Source organism: Octopus sinensis, linkage group LG28, assembly GCF_006345805.1.
Source record: "Octopus sinensis linkage group LG28, ASM634580v1, whole genome shotgun sequence".
Classification (NCBI taxonomy): domain Eukaryota; kingdom Metazoa; phylum Mollusca; class Cephalopoda; order Octopoda; family Octopodidae; genus Octopus; species Octopus sinensis.
The window spans coordinates 7,038,712-7,064,333 of NC_043024.1; the positions used below are offsets into that span (position 1 = coordinate 7,038,712).

The window sequence follows — 25,622 nt, forward strand, 5'->3', positions numbered from 1 at the left end:
TATGGTCAATAATATCGACTCAGGATTATTATAGTTGAGAATTTCTATTATGGACTGCAGAAGGATGAAAAAGCAAAGTGGATCCAGGTAGGATTTGAACACAGAATGTAAAGCGATGAAACCAAGTACAAAGTTATTTGTCTACCGCTCTATCAATTCTGTTAACTATATTCATACATACATACACACACACACTGACGTATAGAATGTCACATGTATACACATGTGCATACATGTATACACACTCAGACACACACGTATACAGACACATTTACATTTACATACACACATATACAAACGACTGACAGACTGACAAACAGAACGATGGATAGATCAATAGATAGACAGACAGATAGATCAACAGACAGATCGATGGACAGACAGTTCGACAGACTAATAGATATACAAGCTGACAGACAGAAGGACAGATAGATATGGCAGTAGTGGATCTCCATCATTTGACAATGAGGATTCCATAGTTTGATCAACTCAGTTAGATGGTAACTGAATTAACACATAAGTGGCTGAATATTCCACAGACATGTCAAGTAACCTTTAAAAGTAACTCTCAGAAAAAAAAATCAGTGTGACATAGTGTGTAGGGGATGAAGTACTTTTTAGTTTACAGGTATAGTCCACCTGATGGTCATTAATATAATTCCCATGAGCCCAGTTTCAGCCATGAGGTTTGGGCTACCATGAGGCAACATTAAACATGACATCAGCCTAAGGTTTTAAAAATCTACAAATGTCTGAGGTCCCATATCATCTTAAGATCTTTCATGGGAACCTCACATAACATACATTATTTACATTCGACGGATATTTGTCCTCATCTTGTTTGTTGTTAACACAACTTTTCGGCTGATATACCCTCCAGCTATCATAAGGTGTCTTGGGGAAATTTCAAACCTGGGTTCTCATTCCTAAGGTATTTTTCAATGTTACTATTATCATTGTTAGTGTTCAGGTCACTGCTTGGAATCGAAGCAGACCAAGTGCAGATATGAGCAGCATATGGGAACCAGTATTAAGGAAGGATAGAAAAATATTAGATTATATTAGCCCTAAAATTCACTCCATAATTGCCCACAGGCATATGGCGTAGTGGTTAAGAGTGCGGGCTACAAACCCCAAGATTCCGAGTTCGATTCCAGGCAGTGACCTGAACACTATCAACAACAATAATAATAATAGCATCGAAAAATACCTTAGTAATGAGAACCCAGGTTCGAAATTTCCCAAAGACACCTGATGAAGGCTGGAGGGTATATCAGCCAAAACGTTGTGTTAGCAACAAACAAGATGGGGACAAATATCCATCAAATGTAAATAATTCCTCATCTCTTAAATATCGAATTGTCTCACATAACATTATCAAAACTACACTAAAAAGAAAAAAAAATCTCTTCAGGGTCAGAAAAATATTTCAGCCCTTTATCAAAATGGCAAACAGTTTTTTGTGGAGTTCTGAGTAAAATAGTGGTCGCAGTAGTTGTGATCTTCCGGTCACTCACAGTATTGTGTCCTCCGTGGATGCGGCTCTTTCTAGAAATGGCCTCATCAGAGGGTCCACAAAACGAAAGAGAAGGTGGGTTGGAATGTAGAGCCACGGAAAGATTCATAAAGAAGACGGCCATCATTAAAAATCGAGTTCATTAAAGGGACGTAACTCAACCATTCAAAATAAGAACTCGGAACATAAACCGGGAGAAATTCCACAAAGAATTTTGTCCAATCAGCTTGCCGCCCTATATTAATAATAATCCTTTCTACTATAGGTGCCAGGCCTGAAATTTTGGGGGTGACATTGAAACACTGAAAGGATGAAAGGCTAGCGTTGGATGGTTTATCAACCCCTGAAAGGATGAAAGACAAAGTTGATCTCAGCAGAATTTGAACTCAGAATGTAGCAGCAGACGAAATACCTATTTCTTTATTACCCACAAGGGGCTAAACATAGAGGGGACAAACAAGGAAAGACATAGGTATTAAGTCGATTACATCGACTCCAGTGCGTAACTGGTACTTAATTTATCGATGAAAGGCAAAGTCCACCTCGGCGGAATTTGAACTCAGAACATAACGGCAGACGAAATACCGCTAAGCATTTCACCTGGCATACTAACGATTATGCCAGCTCGATACCTTAATAATAATAATAATTAATTCTTTTTATTGGCCACAATAATAATAATAATAATGATAATAACAAGAGCACTGAGAGAGCACAAACCTCTGCCAAGGCAACACCAACGTCCTCTCAACGATTAGCCAGAGAGGATTTTTAAAATGAGAATATCTGAAATTAGCTCAGCTGCTCTCACAAATGAGAATACTAATAATGAACTCAACCGATCTCAAAAATTAAGTAAATAAAAAAACGGAAAAAATAATCCAGAATCCTCATCCGGTACTGGATCAATCCCAAAATCTAATCAGTTCATGCCAATCACAAGGCCAAACATCCCTGGAAGTTTCATCCGAATCCATCCAGTGGTTCTGAGATATCTTGTGTATGGACAAACAAACAACTGAAAACAACCTCTACCTTCGCTAAGGCAGAGCTAATAAAACCAACGTAACAGCAGACAAAATACCGCTAAGCATTTTACCTGGTGTGCTAACATTTCTGCCAGCTAGCCACCATTACCATGATGGGATGTGAAACCATAATGTAAAGATCTGGAAGTAATAACCACAAGGCATTTTTTTTGTGTGTGACAAATATTAAAAATAGTGGAAACTATACTCCACTCACCCCTGATGTGATAACAACTGTCTGGAATCTGTCAAAGACTGGTTTAATAGCGATAGAGGCATCCATACAATTGAAGTGCATCACCGGGTTTGTGTATGTGGAGGTCCTGTCATCAAATGGTTCAATGATTATTATGAAACCTGAGAAGAAACACAATATTATACAGAGATGCATAGCATGGAGTGTGTGGTACGGACTGGTGTGTATATATATGGGATTTCACTATATATATATATATATATATAATGCCTTCTGGCATGTATGTATAATGCCCTCTATATATAAATTATATATATATATGTATAATGCCTTCTGGCATGTATGTATAATGCCCTCTATATATAAATTAATATGTTCAATAAGAAATAATTATTTTCGAAATTTTTTCTCTTATAAGGTTTTCACGCTATCTACCTGACAATTTCTTGTTAAGTTTTCCTTATTAAGTAGTTGTCCTTAATTGCTAAATTTTTATTCCGAAAAAACTTTTCCTCTCCCGAAATGCAATTCGTAAAAGTTTGCCATTTATCCGGATGTAATATATGTAAACTCACCCATGTGCTTCGTTGATGTTGATCAGTTAGCTGATCGGCTTAAGCGGGGCAGGGTCGTTGTTTATTTATAATACATTCAGGCCTGCTGATGAATACGTAAGTATGAAATCACTGTGATACAGGTCTATATTTTTTTAAATATCTTACTTTGAAAAATTGCATTCGGTGGGATTAGTAATATTTTTGGTAGAAATGACTAATTGTCCCTCTTAGCGTGTGGCATGTATGTATAATGCCTTCTGGCATGTATGTATAATGCCCTCTATATATAAATATATATATATATATATATAAGGAGATCCCCAGTGGTAGCATGGAGAGGGTATTTAATATATGTATGTAATATATGATATATGTAGTATGCGCATGTAATATATGATAGTACAAGTAGAAAGATATATTTTTTCAACGTGTAACTGATAGAACAGCATATATAGGATGACAGATTTTTCTGCCCTGTAAGGATTTTATCCTGTATATGCTGTTCTGTCAGTACTTACCTGTGGAAAAAATAGATCTTTCTACTTGTACTACAATACATTTCAGTGCTTCAAAAAAACTTGACATAATATATGATATTTGTATATGTAACATATGTATATGTAGTATGTGCATGTGATATTTGTATTTGTATATGTAATATTATTGTAGAAAGGAATTAACGATAGGATATTATAATTCATAACACTGCTAGCGATGACTTACCTTTAGCATAAGTACTGACCAGAGTGGCAAAGTTTGATATGAGACTCAGACTGGAGAAGTCATCAATGTCGGTCAGTTCCAGAGTTCTCATCAAAGACTGAAGACGTTCACTGCAGAATCTGGAAATGTAAAGAAACCAGAGAGAGTTGAGAGCGGGGTTTGCAAGGTTTAAAAATTTAAAAATTGATGGCTGTTAGGGAAGGCTGCTGGACAAATTAGGCATTGTTTGCAGTAGTTAAAACTGTAACGTAATTACACTGAGTTACACGATTTTTGTGATTGGGAAGCAACTGTTATTTCCTCCCTGGTTACTCCTAGAAAGCAAGAAAAATAGTTAATATTTCCTTCAAATTTTGCTTCTATTACATTTGTTCAAAGCCTAAATTAACCCTCTCAGCACATGGCTATCATGCTCATCATCAGAGATGGATATATTGTCAATCACTAAGGGACATGCTCAAATGGTTACGGTCAAGCAACTGACAAGCAAATCTGTGATATTGAGCAGAATATTTACTATAATGATGTTTCTGCTTCAGTAACTCAGCAATGAATCTTTCAAATGTAATGGAAAATAGGTCAGTTTGGAAACGTTGATGTCCAAGTGACAAAAGCAAAGTTTGAAGGGAATGGTAGTGATTTCCTTTGATTTCTAGATAGAAACAAATAGGAAATAACACTTACTGACCAAAGACCAAAAAAAATGAGATCTTTACCTTTTGACCGACAGATTTAAAAAATAATTTTTTGTAACTAAACACTTTCAAACTTCGGACACTGGTAGAATGTGCCATATAAAATATCTTTTACTCTTAGTGTTTTTGAGAAAAACTTATATTTACGAAGTTATTTCATGTTAAAGTTGTCCTATTTCGGTAATTTCAACCAATCAATGACATGTATTCAGCTGAATAAAATTACTGCCATTGTTTGTCTACAACAACTATCGGCAGTGTATTCTTCATTTGTCACTGTTATTTATAACATCGTTCGTGTGTTTGTACTGGTTTTAGGGTTAGGATGTTAGGGTTAGCGTTGTCATAAATAACAGTGACAAATGAAATATACACCGCCGGAAGTTGTTATTGACAAACAATGGCAGTAATTTTATTCAGCTGAATACATGCCATTGATTGGTTGAAATTACCGAAATAGGACTACTTTAACATGAAATAACTTCGTAAATATAAGTTTTTCTCAAAAACAGTAAGAGTAAAAGATATTTTATATGACACATTCTACCAGTGTCCAAAGTTTGAAAGTGTTTAGTTACAAAAAATTATTTTTTAAATCTGTCGGTCATCATCATCATCATCATCATCGTTTAGTGTCTGCTTTCCATGCTGGCATGGGTTGGACGGTTCAACTGGGGTCTGGGAAGCCAGAAGGCTGCACCAGGCCCAGTCTGATCTGGCAATGTTTCTACGGCTGGATGCCCTTCCTAACGCCAACCACTCCGAGAGTGTAGTGGGTGCTTTATACATGCCACCGGCACAGGTGCCAGACGAGGATGGCAAACGGCCACGATCAGATGGTGCTTTTTATGTGCCACCGGCACGGGGGCCAGGCGAGGCTGGCAACGGCCACGAATGGATGGTGCTTTTTACGTGCCACCGGCACGCAAAAGGTAAAAATCCAAAAAATGTAATCAGTCTCACTACACAACTACTTCTAATTAATTTGTTAATATTCTCTATATTATGTAAACACTAACTAAATTATTTACAACATACCTGAGGGGTTTCCTTTCAATACAAACTTTCTGAGAACAATCTTTGAGGAAAGAAGGTGGACTCTCGGAAACGACGTGCTGGATACGAAGTCTGGTTTTCAAGAATTCCACAAAACGCTTCATAAAGGCCAGGAAATGTTCTGCATTCCGGATGTTTCCAGGCACAGCTTCTGTAGAGGATAGAGATGTGAAGAACTGTTGGTTGTTGGTAGTCATAATAATGGTGTTGAGGAGGTGGAAAAACATTTAAGAGAAATAAAGAAACGTTCTAAGAGGAACAGACTGGAAGAGGAGAAAGAAATATTATGGAAGTAGTGGGAATAGTAGTGGTGGTGGTGCTGGCGGTGGTAGTAGTAATAGTAGTGGTGATAGTAGTTGTAGTAGTGGTGGTGGTAGTAACAGTAGTAATGGTAGTGGTGGTAGTAGTAACAGTAGTAATGGTAGTGGTGGTAGTAGTTGTTGTAGTGGTGGTGGTAGTAACAGTAGTAATGGTAGTGGTGGTAGTAGTTGTTGTAGTGGTGGTGGTAGTAACAGTAGTAGTGGTGGTGGTAAGATAGACTGATATTATATATAGGTGCAAGAGTGGCTGTGTGGTAAGTAGCTTGCTTACCAACCACATGGTTCTGAGTTCATTCCCACTGCATGGCACCTTGAGCATGTGTCTTCTACTATAGCCTCAGGCCGACCAAAGCCTTGTGAGTGGATTTGATAGATGGAAACTGAAAGAAGCCCGTCGTATATATGTATATATATATATATATATATATATATATGTATATATATGTATTGTGTGTGTGTGTTTGTCCCCCCAACATCGCTTGACAACCGATGGTGGTATGTTTATGTCCTCATAACTTAGCGGTTCGGCAAAAGAGACCGATAGAATAAGTACTAGGCTTACAAAGAATAAGTCCTGGGGTTCACTTGCTCAACTAAAGGCAGTGCTCCAGCATGGCCGCAGTCAACTGACTGAAACAAGTAGAAGAGTAAAAAGAGTAACAACTAGTACTACTACTCAACATAAGTCAAAACACATTTCTACACACACACATCACAGAAGTAAAAAAAACATTTTCTGCTTCTCTGTATTTCTCTCTCTTCGTCTCCCTCACTCATTCACTGTCTCCCTTTCACACATGCAATGTCATACTCTCTCTCTCTCTCACACACACACAAACACTCTCTTTCTAATACCATTCTTGTAATCTCGTCTGCACCAGCAAGAGGTACCAATACACTGATGTTACCTTGAAGAATTTCGGTAGGAACCACTGCAAAGAAAGAACAAACAAATGGTTAGTTGCAAGAAATAATAAAAGTCAAAATCAGAAAGCTAGGGTTAAGCTGGATTAGAGTTAAAAATAAAATGTTTATCTTAATTAAAACTGTTCCTGTCATTAATATAATTATATTTTAACTAGATTATCAAAATATCATTTAAAACTAACAAAAAAGAAATTTTCTCTTTTTTTAAACCTTTACCATTTAAACCAGTGGTTCTCAGTCAGGGTCCACATAATATTTGGGGATCCCCAAGAGTATTTTAAGGGCCTCTGAAAAAATTTTCCTTTAGATATGTGTATTGGTTATGTATTGCAAGAAACATTTAGGTTTCTTTCTCTAACATTTTACTTAGTTTAACCTACACAAGTTAATGTGTGAAAAGCAAAATAGGAATTTTGAAAGCAGTTTATATAAAACTAGTTCTTAAACAGCGAATGGCTATAGGGATCAACCAGAATAGAATAGTAATCAAAGGGGTCGATAGGTTAAAAAATGGTTGAGAAGCCCTAATTTAAACTGACCAGATCCAACCTCTCACACCTACCCTACAATGTCACTCTTAAAATAAACAAACATATCAAAATCTTGAAGCTATGTGAATGAATAAGGATTACATTTGACAGGGTAATTTGAATGCTTAAGGGTTCAATATTGGTTTCAAATTTTAGCACAAGGCCAGCAATTTTAGGGGAGAGGGGTAAGTTAATTACATTGACTCCATGCTCAACTGGTACTTGCTTTATCAACCCTCCCAAAAAATAAAAGGTAAAATTGACCTTGGTAGAATTTGAACTCAGACGGATGAAACGCTGCAAAACATTTTGCCTGGCATGCTAACAATTCTGCCAGCTGACCACCACTTCTGAAGGGTCAAATATTATCAAAGGCTGACCTCAAAATGCTGAACTTTACAAAAGGAGATGACAGAGGACTGTGATACATGGCACATTGCTGTAACTGAGAAGACCTGCCCACCACAACAGAATGGAGATCCTAAAATCAAGGTGTCACATAGAAAGCATTGATGTGTCTGCTGCTACTTAAGCACTGGTGATGGGTGCCATGTAAAAAGCCCCCAGAACACTCTGTGTAGTGGTTGGTGTTAGGAAGGGCATCCAGCTGTAGATCCCAGCTAAAACAGAGTATGGTACCTAGTGTGGCCCCTGACCTTGCCAGTCCCTGTCAAGCTGTCCAACCCATGCCAGCATGGGAAATGGATGTTAAATGTTGATGATGAAGGACAGTGTAGCTATAACCATTCTAACTTTTATTCTTTTCTACTCTAGGCACAAGGCCAGAAATTTTGGGGGAGGGGGCCAGTCATTTAGATCAACCCCAGTAAGCAACTAGTATTTAATTTATTCACCCTGAGAGGATGAAATGTAAAGCTGACCATGGCAAAATTTGAACTCAGACAATATCAATATAATCTGAGGACTGAAGGCAGCAGCTGCAACCCTTAGGCTTTTAAGGGTTTCCTAAACTGATGGGGTTGATGCTCTTCATGAGCAAAACTCTAATTTAATGGATAGGGTGTACAAGAGGGATTCATTTTGGAGAGGAAGGATTAAACAAAGTTCCCTTTTTTAAACAAATGTGGAAATGTGCATGCATACAGAAAATTTAATTAATTAGCACACAGAAGGTTAATTGCCTAAAATGATGCAGGAATAAATAATTATTCACCTTTTAAAGAGCATCTCTAGATTTTCTATGGAATTTAGAGTCAGCAGTGAGAGTTGTGAATAACTGGCACCATGCTGGTGGCGTTTAAAGAGCACCTTTCAAACATTGGGCCTCACGGAGGCAAAGTGGATTAGTTCCTTTTGAGTGCTAGGCCTCTTGGGGGCAATGACTGAGACCCTTGGCATTATGTCATGCTTGAGAAGAAGAAGACCCATCAAGCTGAGCAAATTGCAGTTGTGGAAGATACCAGTGTCACACTAATGGCACCCCTGCTGGTGGCACATAAAAGCACCCATTACACTCTCAGACTGGTTGGCATTAGGAAGAGCATCCAGCCATAGAAAGCATGCCAAATCAGATTGGAGTCTGGTGCAGCCATCCAGCTTGCCAGCCCTGGTCAAACTGACCACCCATGCCAGCATGGACAACAGATGTTAAATGATGATGATGATGATGACGAATACATCTATGTTAATAATGTGTTTACAAATGGAAAATTAGGTAATTGGTGTATATGCACATTTCAGGAGTCCTTGCTCATTCTTCAGTGCTTCATCTATCCCATTAACCATCCACAAACACATTGCTTCAAAACAGCCATGAGATTTAGTGGTGAGCCAGCAATTAATATGTACCTAACACTTGCAGGAATGTATTTAATATGTAAGAGTGGTGTACCCAATTGTGTTATACTGCTAAATATAGTGCTTATTTAAGCAATGTGTTTGTGGGTGGTTAATGGGTTGGATGTAGTGTCAAAGAAGGAACAACAGCTCCTGAAATGTGCACATACACCTATCATCTATTTTTCTACCTTCTATCCCATTGTTTACACAAACATCTTCATATAAGAAAATTCATAACTTTCAGCACTGGCTCTAAATTCTATAGAAATTCTATAGAGAAAACTTTAAAAGGAGATTGAACTGCACTGCTAACACAGGTAGGACACAACATTACGTTTTTGACTTATAAGATTTTAATATACTTAAGGCATGGGGAGCTGGCAGAAACGTTCGAGTAGAAAAGAATATTTAAGGTGGTGAGATGGCAGAAACATTAGCATGCCGGGCGAAATGCTTAGCGGTATTTCGTCTGTATTTACATTCTGAGTTCAAATCCGCCGAGGTTGACTTTGCCTTTCATCCTTTCAGGGTCAATAAATTAAGTAGCAGTTAAGTACTGGGGTTGATCTAATCGACTAGTTCCCTCCCACCAAATTTTGGGCCTTGTGCCTAGAGTAGAGAAGAATATTTTAGTATTTCATCTGCCGCTACGTTCCAAGTTCAAATTCAAATTCTGCCGAATTCATCTTTGCTTCTCATCCTTTCAGGGTCGATTAAACAAGTACCAGTTACACATTGGGGTTGATGTAATCGACTTAATCCCTTTGTGTGTCCCCTCTATATCTAGCCCCTTGTGGGCAATAAAGAAATAAATATACTTGGTAGTATACTCTTACTCTTTTACTTATTTCAATCATTTGACTGTGGTCATGCTGGAGCACTGCCTTTAATTGAGAAGATCAACCCCAAGACTTATTCTTTGTAAGCCTAGTACTTATTCTATCGGTCTCTTTTGCCGAACCGCTAAGTTACAGGGACATAAACACACCAGCATCGGTTGCCAAGCGATGTTGGGGGGACAAACACAGACACACATACATATACACGACAGGCTTCTTTCAGTTTCCGTCTACCAAATCCACTCACAAGGCTTTGGTCGGCCCTAGGCTATAGTAGAAGACACTTGCCCAAGGTGCCACGCAGTGGGACTGAACCCGGAACCATGTGGTTCGTAAGCAAGCTGCTTACCACATGGCCACTCCTACATTACGGTTGCTTAATGAAACAAAGCGTCCCTACCAGTAATTAATATGATTGTTTGTTTGTTGTTTATTTTACAATACCAGTGCCACCATGGTCCAACAAGAAAGCCTCTACCACTAGATGGCTCTTCAATCTGCTGACCAAGGTGGACTTGGTGCTAAATAACAATAGCAAAAATATATTCATACATAAACAAACAAACCTGGATTGGATAAGATCACGTCAGTCTCTTTGGCAATTCTTGCATCCTTCAAACCCTCCACCAGTTTGTGATATTCTTCTTTTAGTTTGTTTTCGTCTGTCTCTCGGATTCTTGAGAAGAGTAAAAAAAAAAAAAACAATAAAAAGCATATCAATATTGCCGCTTCCGCTATCAAGTGTCTATCATCAACATCATCATCACATTTTATTATTATTCTTTTATCCTTTTACTTGTTTCAGTCATTTGACTTCGGCCAAGCTGGAGTACTGCCTTTTGTTGAAACAATTCGACCCCAGGACTTATTCTTTGTAAGCCTAGTACTTATTCTATCAGTCTCTTTTGCCAAACTGCTAAGTTATGGGGATGTAAACACACCAACATCAGTTGTCAAGTGATGATGGGAGGACAAACACAGACACACAAACATATATACATATATATACATGATGGGCTTCATTCAGTTTCTGTCTGCCAAATCCACTCACAAGGCTTTGGTTGGCCTGAGGCTATAGTAAAAGACACTTGCTCAAGGTGCCACACAGTGGGACTGAACCTGGAACCATGTGGTTGGGAAGCAAGTTTCTTACCACACAGCCATCTCTGCACCTAAAAGGAAATTGCCACTGGCCAGTATAGGGTTTCAAAACCATGATATTCACATTATTATCATGACACTCTAACCAACTGAGCTAACCCTAACATTTAACATCTGTTTTCCATGCTGGCATGGGTTGGACAGCTTGACAGGAACTCGAAAGGCCAGGAGCTGCACCATGTCCCATGACCTGTATTGGCTTGGTTTCTACAGCTGGATGCCCTTCCTAACTTCACAGAGTGTACTGTGTGCTTTTTACATGACACCAGCACCCACACCAATGCTTTTTACATGGCACCTTAGTTTTAGGATCTCAATTCTGTTGTGGTGGGCAGTTCTTCTCAAGTACAGCAATGCACTACATATCTCAGTCTGCTGTCATCTCCATCATAAGGTTCAGCATTTTGAGACTGGCCTTCAAAACTTCGTCCCACATCTTCCTGGGCCCCTTTCTCTTCCACAACATCCTTCTATTTTAAGTGATTGGAATTTCTTTATGCAACTGCTCTCATCCGTATCACATGACCAAACCAGCGTAGTTTCCTCTCTTGCAAACCACACAAAATTCCTCTTATGCCCACATATATATATATCATCATCGTTTAACGTCTGCTTTGGACAGTTCAACCGGGGTTTGGGAAGCCAGGAGGCTGCACCAGGCTCCAACCTTGATCTGGCAGTGTTTCTACAGCTGGATGCCCTTCCTAATGCCAACCACTCTGAGAGTGTAGTGGGTGCTTTTTACATGCCACTAGCACAGGGGCCAGAGGAGGCTGGCATCGGCCACGTTTGGATGGTGCTTTTTATGTGCCACCGGCACGGGAAAAACATATCCCACAATTCCATTCTTTATTATATTTTCACATGTAGATGGCCCCTATATGAACCATAAACAAGAAAAAAACCATGAAAAACCCAGAAAAAGCCAACAAAATAGCAAAGAAAGAAATGAAAGTAGCTTACTTTTCTACGTGTTTCTTTAACTTCTCAATACTATTGCAACATCTGTCCAGAATTTGTCGGTTGATTGTCACACTCATAGACTCTATACAGACATTATCTGAAAGGAAGCAGAGAGACAAAATACAGGTGGATGTCACCGAGTTGGTCATTGATAAAGTTGGAGTGATTTCACAGGCACCAAAAGAGAAGAACAAGCTTTGACTAAATAGAAAAGGAATGGGTGTGTGTGTGTGTGTGTGTGTGTGTGTGTGTGTGTGTGCATACAGGGTGTTCAGGATAAATTTAAAGATTTTTTAAAGTCTCCTTTTTTTCAAGAACAACCTGTTATATTGGTGAACAGTGAATGGAAGGCAGGAAGCCATCTGAGTTTTGGAAAAGAGTTACCTGCTTTGTGAACACAGGAAAGGCTGTAAAGAGGTGATATGGACAACTGCAACAGAGGCTGTGAAGTTATGGCCAGCAAGAAGGAATCCAGTAGGCTTTCTTGTTGCATCTGCATACTAGAAGTGATGCCCATATCTTTGAGCAGGGCCTTAGGCTCAATTCAGGCAGCTACGTGAAGCTGCAGAACACTGTGGTCAAACCCTGGCCATATATGTGGCAGCAGGAATTGGCTCCTTGTCATACCTGTCACAATTCCTGGCTTTCTAATTCCCCCCAATCCTATGGATTACTTCATGGTGGGGGGCATGGATGAGAAAAACACCAACCTCTCTGCCTGCGACATCAAGGCTGAACTGGTGACCAACATCAAGGAGGTAGTTGAAGATCTTCCCAGGGACACAGTGAGGAATAGAAGTTCCAAGTCCCAGAGGCATCTTGAGGCTGTGGTAGAAGCTGACGGTGATTACTTTGAGTAAACTGTTATCACCCAGCCATAATCCAGCTGATATTTTTGTGATTTTTTAAAAATACTTATTTTTGGATGGGATGTTGTGTTTTAGAAAATCTCTTTAAGGGTCACTGACCTCTCTCTTCTCATATTGTGTTTTCTTTTCTTTGCAAGCAAACTGTCAAATTTATTCCAAACATCCTATATGTATACTTGTGTGTATATATATATACTCTCTCTTTTACTCTTTTACTTGTTTCAGTCATTTGACTGTGGCCATGCTGGAGCACCCCCTTCAGTCGAGCAAATTGACCCCGGGACTCATTCTTTGTAAGCCTAGTACTTATTCAATCGGTCTCTTTTGCCGAACTGCTAAGTTACAGGGATGTAAACACATCAGCATCAGTTGTCAAGCGATGTTGGGGGGACAAACACAGAAACACACACACATACATATATTATATATATATCATCATCATCATCATCATCGTTTAGCGTCCGCTTTCCATGCTAGCATGGGTTGGACGGGTCAACTGGGGTCTGTGAAGCTGGAAGGCTTCGTCAGGCCCAGTCAGATCTGGCAGTGTTTCTACGGCTGGATGCCCTTCCTAATGCCAACCACTCCGCGAGTGTAGTGGGTGTTTTTTACGTGCCACCTGCACAGGTGCCAGACAGAGCTGGCGAACGGCCACGAACGGATGGTGCTTTTACGTGTCACCGGCACGGGGCCAGGCGATGCTGGCAACGGACACGAACGGATGGTGCTTTTACGTGCCACCGACACGGAGCCAGACAGAGCTGGCAACCGGCCATGAACGGACGGTGCTTTTACGTGTCACCGGCATGGGGGCCAGCCGAGGCTGGCAACGGACGCGAACGGATGGTGCTTTTACGTGCCACCGACACGGTTGCCAGATAGAGCTGGCAACGGACACGAACGGATGGTGCTTTTACGTGCCACCGACACGGGGCCAGACAGAGCTGGCAAACGGCCACGAACGGATGGTGCTTTTACGTGCCACCGACACGGGGCCAGACAGAGCTGGCAAACGGCCACGAACGGACGGTGCTTTTACGTGTCACCGGCACGGGGCCAGACGAGGCTGGCAACGAACACGAACGGATGGTGCTTTTACGTGCCACCGACATGGGGCCAGGCAGAGCTGGCAAACGGCCATGAGCGAATGGTGCTTTTACGTATCACCGGCGCGGGTGCCAGACGAGGCTGACAGCGGACACGAACGGATGGGTCACTTAACCCCTGCTTTCTGATATATGATTTGATTTTGATTGTTCTCACTGGTCTTGCCGGGTCTTCTCACGCACAGCATACTTCCATAGGTCTCGGTCTCTGGTCATTTCCTTGGTGAGACCTAGAGTTCGAAGGTCGTGCTTCACCACCTCGACCCAGGTTTTCCTGGGTCTACCTCTTCCACAGGTCCCCTCAACCGCCAGGGTGTGGCACTTTTTCACACACCTATCTTCATCCATTCTCACCACATGACCATACCAGCGCAATCGTCTCTCTTGCACACAACATCTGATTCCTCTTAGGTCCAACTTTTCTCTCAATATATATATATATATATATATAATATATATATATATATATATACACACATACATATATACAACGGGCTTCTTTCAGTTTCGTCTACCAAATCCACTCACAAGACTTTGGTTGACCAGAGGCTATAGTAGAAGACACTTGCCCAAGGTGCCATGCAGTGGGACTGAACTCGGAACCATGTGGTTGGTAAGCAAGCTACTTACTACACAGCCACTCCTAAGCCTGTATATATATGTGTGTGTATGTATATATATATATACAGGCGCAGGAGTGGCTGTGTGGTAAGTAGCTTGTTTACCAGCCACATGGTTCCGGGTTCAGTCCCACTGCGTGGCACCTTGGGCAAGTGTCTTCTACTATAGCCTCGGGCCGACCAAAGTCTTGTGAGTGGATTTGGTAGACGGAAACTGAAAGAAGCCCGACGTATATATGTATATATGTGTGTGCGTGTATGTTTGTGTTTGTCCCCCTAGCATTGCTTGACAACCAATGCCGGAGCCTTGTGGAGCTTTAAGTGTTTGCGCTCAGTAAACACTCACTACGCCTGGTCTGGAAATTGAAACTGTGATCCTACCACCATGAGTCCACTGCTGTAACCACTGGGCCATTGCGCCTCTACACACACAAATATATATATATCCACTGCATCGGAAATTTGCAATGTCTCCATAACTACTGTCTCGGCTGTAATCTTGGAACCCCAATTATCCGTTACAGCACTTACCTAGCATACCTAATCATTTAGATCACCTGTGAACTAAACCGTCATACTTTGTGTACACACTTTATCATTATTAAAGCTGCAAAAACATCATAAAAACAACACAAAAAACTGCAAGGTCACCTGATCGCTCAGCAAACCACAGATGCACGTTTCCCTTGACGGATCAGTTCTTTTTCCCATCTTAGGATTGTATAAGTAAATGTTTTATATACACACACACATATATATGGATGTGTAGCATAGATAGATTGCTAACCACAACACATTCTTTATTTTCTCTCCTTGTTTCTTTCTGTGTTCCTTTCCGTAGATGAACGTAGGCTCGAAACGTTAGAGACTTTTTCACTTCCCTAGCATTATACTAATACATCTGTTTGTTGTCTACACCACCTGTCTTCGTCTTTTGTTTTTTTGTGAATTCTCCCTATATGGATGTGTACACATATATACACGTTGTTGCAAAGCAAATTTCTCAACCACATAACAACACCCACATCACTGAAAAAGTTCCTTATTTTATTAAATTCCTTCAAATTCTTGACTATTTTTTAGAAGTAAACTGAAGGCACCCGTAGTAATGTAAAATATGGGACCCTGAAAAGATTGAACTCAAAACCGGATGGGATAAAGACAAATGCAAAAAGAGAGGAAGAACAGACCATAGAAAGGACAATGTGCAGGTAGTGAAACATTCAGACACGAGGAAACGGCATCTTTTGACTTACCAATGTTGTGAGCCTCATCAAAGACAACCACAGAGCTCTTGTTTAATTCATTGGAGACAACTGCTGCGATTTTTGGATCGAGAAGATAATAATAACTGTAGATGATGATGTTGGCTTGCTGGATCTGTTTGGATGAAACAAAGGCATGATGGAAGAGATTAAAGGAATTTGGTTTACTGTGGTGTTAGTCTTGATTGAGTAGATCAATGCTGAAAGACATTCTAGCCATGACCATCTCCCCTTTTTGTAAACCATTGACTACATTATCTAATATGTCTTTGTTTATTTAAGATGGAAAGTATGGAGTGATCTGAAGGAGATTTGGCTGCTATTTCTGGTAGGTTGATCAACAACATTGTCCATATCCATCTTAAACTTTCCTGATCAGGACTAACCAACTCACATTCAGGTTAGTAAAGATAAATTGATCAGAACCGGCCTAGAGCTAAATAATAACAAAGACCTTGGAAGGTGAATTGATACAAGGTAAACTTAGCCATTCTCAATGACAATGGTTCAACAATGGAGTTTGTAAGTGGTTATACTTGACCTGGTAGAAATAACAACTATGTCATCCCTCAAATCACGCCATAACATCTTAAAAAGATGAATGAACGAAGCCTTGACATTGAATGGCACTTCTGTTGTTGTTGTTAGTTTTCAGAAATTCAGAATTCTGCTTAAAGGAATTTAAAAAGTCAAGATGGTCACAATATGGAGAGCTTTTGATAATAGGCTTGATTTATATCAGGACTGACATAGTCCTTTGTTGGAGACTGGAGGAAATTCCAGGAGTACGAAGAAAGAGAGACCAGGAAACATAAAAAGAGAGTCAAGAAAAAAAATGTGTTTGGATTAGGTTCTATATTGTCTGTTCATCTATGCCATCATCATTGCTTTAACTCCCACTTTTCCATTTGGTGTTAAGAGTCCAGCCTGTTATGAGCATTCCAGTTTGAGGTTCCAATTTGAAGAAACCTTTTCTCTCCCCACTATCAAGCTTGGAGATTCTCCCCTCCCTAACCAAACCAGTAAAAGAATGATGATAACACTGAACTTACCATATATCTTGTAAAGAAATAGGGACAGCATTTTTTCTTTCGGCCATAATCTTTCAAATCATCCTGAAAAATAAGGGACATTTATGCTAAAGATTTGGACATTCTTTTAAAACGTATGAAATTTGGGTGAATAAAATTTGTGCAAATCAAAATAAATTTCCCCCAGCATTTGTAGTGCGATGCATGTTTTCTTGCAAATCATGGTTTTGACAGGAGCTGCACCAGGCTGCAACTGTTTGTCTTGGCATGGTTTCTACAGCTGACTGCCCTTCCTAATGCCGACCACTCAACAGAGTGGACTGAGTGTTCTTTTAATGGAACCAACACAAATGCTTTATACATGGCACCGGCATGGGTGCATTTTACCATCACACACAGACACACACACACACATAGTAAAGTGAAGCACATATATATTATACACATACCAAGTTATATACACCTGGTTCCATAGGTGTTGTTCTGCCACGAGCATCAAATTCCTGAAATGAGACAAGAAGTACAAGAATCAGTAGATGGAGCTGCTTGTAACAAGACAAGGAAGTATTATACTGAATGTGATGGTACTGGGGTCAATTTATTTAGTCAAATGGATTGACCTCCAATACTTATTTGTTTGAAACATAATCATTTAGTGTCTGTTTCCCATGCTGGCATGGGTTAGATGGTTTGATTGGAACAGGTAAGCCAGAGAGCTGCACCAGGATCCAGTCTGTCTGCGATTGGTTTCTATGACTGGATGCCCATCCAAATGCCAACCACTCCATAGTATACTTGGCGTCTTTTACATGTCACTGGCACAGGTGCCTCAAATGTGTCACTGGCATGGGTGCCTTATACATGTCACCAGCATGGGTGCCCTTTATGTGTCACTGACACAGGTGCCTTTTACATGTCATCACCACAGGTACCTTTTGTATGTCACTGGTACATGTACCCCATATGTGTCACTGGCACTGGCCACAGCTACAATTTTATTAAGCTTAATTTGTCTTTTTTTTAGCAAATTGTTAAAAGTTTCAGTTGCTTGTTATTGCCACCAAGGACAATGATGGCATTCATGAAAGCTTGCCTTCCAGTGCTATCAAAGTCATCCACAGAATCTGAAGAAATTTACAGAAAAAAAAAAAAGAGAAAAATTAGAGAAATTTCAAGACATTTCAAAAATACAGAAAACAAAAAACGAGAGGGGACAATCAAAGAACTTACTTCATAAAACTCACAGACTGGGATCTTCTCATTGTATTTGTGTTGCTTACGGACATAGGATGCTGTTAATGCCAGACACTTACTATCAATTACTTTGCCAGTTCGATGTGAGAGAACCTGTGAATGGTAAATCAAAGATTAGAAAACATAACAGATGGTTGTTCATCTGATTACACTGTAACAAAATTTTTATTTGTCTTTGGCCAGGAAGTGCTATTTTCTATTTGCTTCTGTCTAGAAATCAAAGGAAATCACTACCATTCCCTTCGAACTTTGCTTTCCTGACCTGGACATCAACATTTCCAAATTGACCTATTTTCCATTACATTTCACACAGATTCAGTGCTGAGTTACTGAAGCAGAAATATCATTATAGCAAATATTCTGTTCAATACCACAGATTTGCTTCTCAGTTGCTTGACCGTAACAACTTGAGCACATCTCTTAGTGGCTGAGGATATGTGCATCTCTGATGATGAGCAAGAGTAGTTGGGGAGCATCGCAGTCATGGGTTGAGAGGGATTCTTTGGGGTTTGAATAAATGTAAGGAAAGCAAAACTGGAAGGAAATATTAGCCATTTTTCATATTAGGGGTAAGAAAATAAGAAATAACAGTTGCTCCCCAAAGACAAAAGTCTTATTACACAGAATCATGTATGGATTTTACCATGAGTCACAATCTGAAGAAATGAGTTTTCTGGTTGGTTGATTAATCGAAAGATCTATTTTATTTGTCTTTGGCCAGGAAGTGCTATTTTCTATTTGTTTCTGTCTATACATTGTTCGCTTTCCAGACATTTTTACATTACTGCATGTACTTTATATGCACTTTCTGACAAGTTGTGGTGCACCTGAGCACTGTATACAATAATTTCATTATTATTATTAATAACTGAATAATGGTACAGGAGGGGGGTGAGTCTTTATTGTATTCTTCAGGTAGAACTGATGTGACAGTTCCAGCTCTTTCAATTTTAACACACACACACACACAGAGGCATGGCTGTGTGGTTAAGTTCACTTCTCAACCATGTGGTTTTTGGGTTCAATCCCGCTCTGTGACACCTGGGAAAAAGGGTCTTCTACTATAGCCCAAAGCCACCCAATACCTTCTAAATACATCTGGTGAATAGAAACTCTGGGGACATCCATTAAATACATACATATGTGTGTGTGTGTGCATGTGTATGTGCATGTTTGTCTCCCAGCCCTGACCAATTGATAATTGAGGTCAATTTGTTTGACCCTGGTCCAATAACTGAAACAAGTATAAAGACTGAATAACTTCATTCAGTCATCCCTATGACCCTGGGAAAAAATAACAAAACCTCACTCCCAACAAAATACGTAATCATTATTAATAACTAGCTGGCCCCAAGTCATCAAAAATGACGGCTAATTGTCGTATTTTATATATAAATATGGATGGTAAATCAAATTAATACAATTTTTTTCTTTTACTTATATATGAGATTTGCAAAAGAAAAAAAGAAAATGTACTGGGCTTGATTCACTCAACTAAAAGTTCTTCAAAGCAGTGCTGTAGCATGGCCGTAGTTTAATGACTGAAGCAAGTTTAAAAAAGAAAGAAAAAAGAAGGGAAAAAAGAAAAAAAGAAAAAAAAAGCCCACCTCCTGATTGATACACATGTTCTTCCTGGAAGACAGAGCGAGGCCAAGGATATTTGGTTTCTCATTCGTCTCTTTTTCATAATATTTCATTACAACTTTTAATTCTTCCACCACCTGAATAGAGTTTTAAGACAAAGGAAGGGATTAAACAATAAAAGGTATGAAGAAAAACATGAAACAATCTTGAAGTGAAGTCTTCACATAAAGCAAAAAGAAAAGAAAAAAAAATCTTCATAGGAGTGGCTGTGTGGTAAGTAGCTTGCTTACCAACCACATGGTTCTGGGTTCAGTCCCACTGCGTGGCACCTTGGACAAGTGTCTTCTACTATAAACCTCAGGCCAACCAAAGCCTTGCGAGTGGATTTGGTAGACGGAAACTGAAAGAAGCCCGTCGTGTGTATATATATATATATATCATCATCTAGTGTTTTAAATTTGGGTTTTGCCCCTGTTAACAGGGGTGGCTGGATCTACCTCAATGCCATAGCAACCGCCCTCACACCATCCTGCCATCTTGCCTGGTTTTGGGCATCCTTCCTTTTCAAACCAATCTGTCCCCCACCCTGTCTCCTCCACCTTTTTCTCAGTCTACCTCGCTTTTGCGCACCATTTACCTCATATATATATATATCATAAATATTCTGTAAATAACAATATTTTATAAGCTTTTAAGCAATCACAGTGCTTTAACTAACGAAAATAGACTAATGTTGGGGCATATAAGCCCTTAATGGAAAAAAGGGGTTTTCTATGTCATTCATCACTGCTTCTCAAATTGCTGCAGAAAATGCACATGCTTGTTTATATACATATATATATATATATCCAAACATGAATTTGAAGCAGTACCAGTGTTGTAAACATTATTGAACCCACAAAGTCAATGGTTGTGCTTTGCTTGTTCATCGGTCGGATGCAAATTGTTGCGGTGGAGATTATTCTCTCAAAGCGTCAGGTGTTAAAATACCCATAAGTCATAGTCATAGACAGGCAAGACAACTCATTCGAAGTCACATTCAGGAATACAAGTGAATGCAAAGACCCAGTCTTCAGCAAGACTCTAATTACAGTTAAATGAAAGCACTGGAAAGATGTGAATAGTTATTATTATTGAATGTATTCAAAGACCACAATCTGCAGCAGGGTCCTAATTATATATAAATGAAGGCCCTGAAGGGCCTTTATTTACATTAAATTGTTATTGCAAAGAATGTGATACAAATGATCTGCAAATCCAGTTTCCATAAATTTTTTTACTACAGCTTAACCTTTTTAAGTATCCGTCCCCACCAGACAGCTCCTGGTTTTATAATACAAAATTCCTGTTTTAAACTGATCGAGATTAAAACCTTCCATTAAAATTTTATGTTAATTTATGTTTGAAACACTTAGCTTAGTAACAAGAAAGTTATTTCACTGAAATTCTTCATTTTTTCCGGAATTAATTGAAACCGAGATAGTGTTCTTCAACAGAAATATGGTAACTAAAGGGTCAAAGGTAGAGATGTGGAGGCTGCAGCAGAAGTAACTCTGAAACCAAAGTTTTCAACCATGAAAATGGTGTTGGAAAGAATACAGATTCTGATCAATAGAAGCATATGAAAAGTTTAAAAGACTTTTACCTTCTCCAGTTCTGGAACTGTTCTGGAGCAATATATTAATTTTGTGACATCTAAAGGGTGGCTCTGAAAGGAGAAATATTAATTTGAAATTTTAGCACAAGATCAGCAGTTTAAGGGGAAAGGATAAGTTGTCCGATCACCCAAGTTAAGCAACGTCGAGCCTAGTTAGTACAGGAGTGGCTGTGTGGTAAGTAGCTTGCTTACCAACCACATGGTCCCGGGTTCAGTCCTATTGCGTGGCACCTTGGGCAAGTGTCTTCAACTATAACCTTGGGCCGACCAAAGCCTTGTGAGTGGATTTGGCAGACGGAAACTGAAAGAAGCCTGTCATATATGTGTGTGTGTGTGTGTGTATGTGTGTGCTTGTCCCCCCAGTATCGCTTGACAACCGATGTTGGTGTGTTTACATCCCTGTAATTTAGCGGTTCGGCAAAAGAGACCGATAGAATAAGTACTAGGCTTACAAGGAATAAGTACTGGGTTGATTTGTTCGACTAAAGGCGGTGCTCCAGCATGGCCGCAGTCAAATGACTGAAACAAATAAAAGAATAATAAATTCTTCATTATATTCGAAATTAATTGAAACAAAATCAGTATATTCCAACAAAAGTATGGTAACGAATGGGTTAAATGATGATGATGATGGCATAAAATGATGGCGGACTTAGCTGTATGGTCAAGAAGATTGTTTTGCCAACAGGTTTGGCCCTCCACTGCAACACAACTTGACCATTGTGAATTCAAGGACATGAAACTGAGAGAAAAGAGTGATAGGTTGTACTACAGATCTGTACAACACCCTGCTGCCAATGAAATCACCGTGATCACTGTGACCGACCAGGCTATCAGATGTTGCTACACATCGCTGGTCACAATGCACTTTGCATTGTTTTAGCCTTCAAATGTTAAGCAAGCAGGCCAACAGAAGAAAGAGTGAGAAAAAGTTGCAGCGAAAGAGTACAGCAGGGATCACCACCACCCTCTGCCGGATCCATGTGGAGCTTTTAGGTGTTTTCGCTCAATAAACACTCACAACGCCTGGTCTAGGAATCAAAACCATGATCCTACAACTGCGAGTCCGCTGCCCATTGCGCCTCCACGCCAATGAAATATTTATGACAAAACATTTTTGACCTCATCATATGAAATTGGGAAAAAAAAAAGGCAGAAACAGAAAAAGGGTGCAGAAGCTATGATGATGATGTTGGTGACAATGACGATGATGATGATGATGATAGTGAGGATGTTAACAATAATTGTATTGATGATGGTTGTGGTGGTAGAAGTAATGGTGATGATGGCTGTGGTGGTGATATGATTGTAATGGTGACAATGATGATGGTAAAAAGGATGATAATGATCTTGGTGGTGAAAATAGTGGAGATGATGATGGTGATAGATGGGGAGAAGACTCGCTGAGCCAAGTGAAATTGTAGTAGTGGATGATGCTGGTGTCATGTAAGAAGCACCCATTACACTCTTGGATTGGTTTCTGTTAGGAAGAGCATCCAGCCATAGCAACCAAGCCAAATCAGATCAGAACCTGGTGCAGCTCTCCAATTTACCAATTTCAGTCAAGCCATCCAACCCATGACAGCAGGGAAAGCAGACACTAAATGATGATGATGATGTTGATAATAGTGATGATGATGATGATGAAAAAAGTGAGTGTATCTTTACCCTCATATAAGCTGTAATGAGACTGAGCAGTGATACAGTTTTGCCGGTTCCTGATGGCATTTCCAATGCACAATGGCCCTGAAACAACAACAAAAAACAAACAAGTGTAGGTTAGTTTTTGATAAATACGTGTGTGTGTGTGTGTATATAAATGTGTTTATACATATAATTGTTTGTATGTGTACATATACACAAGTGAAATCGTAGTGGTGGCCAGTGCTGGCAACACATAAAAGGCACCTGTGTCAGTGACAGATAAATGAAACCCAGTACACGTTTGGAGTGGTTGGTGCTAGGAAGAGTATCCAGCCATAGAATCCACACAGCCACTCCTGAACCTATGTGTGTATATGTATAATATATATATTATTATTATTATTAAAATTATAATTAAGGGTATCTTTTAGATACCACCATGCTAGAGACAACAGTCAAAACCTGACTCTAAGACCACATCAAGTATTCATAAAGCACCAGGAGGAAAGACAAAGAGACAAATAAACGAGCAAAAAATTATTGGATAATCCCAGATCTAGATTTCTTGCTTTGCATAAGAATATAATCTGCCTCTTTAGTGGGATATTCACAGATAGTACACAATTACAAATATAGATACATACAACATACGAATACTTACATATATGCATGTATACACACACATATATATATGTACGTATGCACATGACTGGTTTAAATGTCCGTCTAAACTCCACGTGCCACATGGTCAAAATACCACACCAGGGATTATCCAATCAAAATACCACACCAGGGATTATCCAATAATTTTTTGCTCGTTAATTTGTCTCTTTGTCTTTTCTCCTTGTGCTTTATGAATACTTGATGTGGTCTTAGAGTCAAGTTTTGACTGCTATCTCTAGCATGGTGGTATCTTTAAGTACCCTTAATTATAATTTTAATAATAATAATAATTATATATATATACATCATACATATACACACATAGGTTCAGGAGTGGCTGTGTGGTAAGTAGCTTGCTTACCAACCACATGGTTCCAGGTTCAGTCCCATTGCATGGCACCTTGGGCAAATGACTTCTACTATAGCCTTGGGCCAACCAAAGCCTTGTGAGTGGAAGAAGCCTGTCATATATATATAAACATATATGTTTGTGTGTCTGTGTATATGTTTCCCCAACATCACTTGACAACCAATGCTGGTGCATTTACGTCCCTAAAACTTAGTGGTTTGGCAAAAGGGTGATGCTCCAGCATGGCTGCAGTCAAATGACTGAAACAAGTAAAAGAGTAAAAGAATATATATATATAATACATGTGTGTGTATGCACACACACACATACACAATCTGTCTGAAATTAATTATCCAGTTGTACTTATATTTGGCAACAGGTCGTTTAACGTCCGTTCTCCATGCTTGGAAGGAAATGATATCACACACAACATAAAGAGTTATTAATTAATAATTCAATATAACAATGCTTAATCAACCTTACTAACTGATTGATTAATAAATAATTAGTAATTTACCACTGGCTGAATAAGATTCTAATTCTGTGTAGCTACTACATACGTATGTAGTACACACACACACACACACACCTTTTATCTTTTTTTGTACTTGTTTCAACCAGTTACTGCGGCACAGCCTTTAACAAATCAACCCCAGGACTTATTTTTTTTAATTCTAGTACTTTGTTGGTCTCTTTTGCTGAACTGCTAAGTTATGGGGATACACACACACACACATACCAACACTGGCTTCATTTAGTGTCTATCTACGAAATCCACTTACAAGGCTTTGGTCGACCTGAGGCTGTAGTAGAAGAAACTTCCCAAGGTGCCATGCAGTGGGACTGAACCTGGAAACATGTGGTTGGGAAACAAGCTTCTTACCACACAGCCAGGTCTTCCAACACACACACACGTATGTGTGTGTGGTTTTGTCTTGACACTGTGTGATAGTCATGAAGCAGTGTCCCCATCATATACACATACGGTTGTGATGCCTGCGCCTGGTGTACCCTTTACCAGATGGGTAGTCACAAAATCAGTCATAATGGGTATAATGGGCTTCATATGTATGTGCCCCAGTGTCACTTGGACGGCATGTGCTGCTCTCTCGCTCGATAATATTCATAACAATTTTTATCAAAAAAGTGTCTCTCACCTTAGCATCAAGGCTTTTCTTCAACTCGGTCATATAAAGGTACTGTTCAGGGTAGATGTAATCAAATGGAAAGTAAACCAATAACCCGTCAATGTTTAACCTAGAAAGAAAT

General features: G+C 39.5%; 1 protein-coding gene across 1 annotated transcript in view; it reads right to left on the reverse strand.

Annotated features, from left to right (window-relative positions):
• LOC115225722 (general transcription and DNA repair factor IIH helicase subunit XPD) overlaps nt 1–25,622 on the reverse strand; it is a 49,717-nt gene that overhangs the window by 19,337 nt on the left and 4,758 nt on the right. The window contains exons 2-15 of the mRNA XM_029796647.2: nt 25,511–25,610; nt 23,366–23,443; nt 21,686–21,748; nt 20,064–20,177; nt 18,433–18,549; nt 17,652–17,705; nt 17,224–17,286; nt 16,163–16,286; nt 12,312–12,408; nt 10,754–10,863; nt 7,000–7,023; nt 5,754–5,922; nt 4,021–4,139; nt 2,762–2,901 (exon numbers count right to left, since the gene is read on the reverse strand). Coding sequence (XP_029652507.1) covers nt 2,762–2,901; nt 4,021–4,139; nt 5,754–5,922; nt 7,000–7,023; nt 10,754–10,863; nt 12,312–12,408; nt 16,163–16,286; nt 17,224–17,286; nt 17,652–17,705; nt 18,433–18,549; nt 20,064–20,177; nt 21,686–21,748; nt 23,366–23,443; nt 25,511–25,610 — 1,372 coding nt within the window. The remainder of the gene's footprint in view (nt 1–2,761; nt 2,902–4,020; nt 4,140–5,753; nt 5,923–6,999; nt 7,024–10,753; nt 10,864–12,311; nt 12,409–16,162; nt 16,287–17,223; nt 17,287–17,651; nt 17,706–18,432; nt 18,550–20,063; nt 20,178–21,685; nt 21,749–23,365; nt 23,444–25,510; nt 25,611–25,622) is intronic.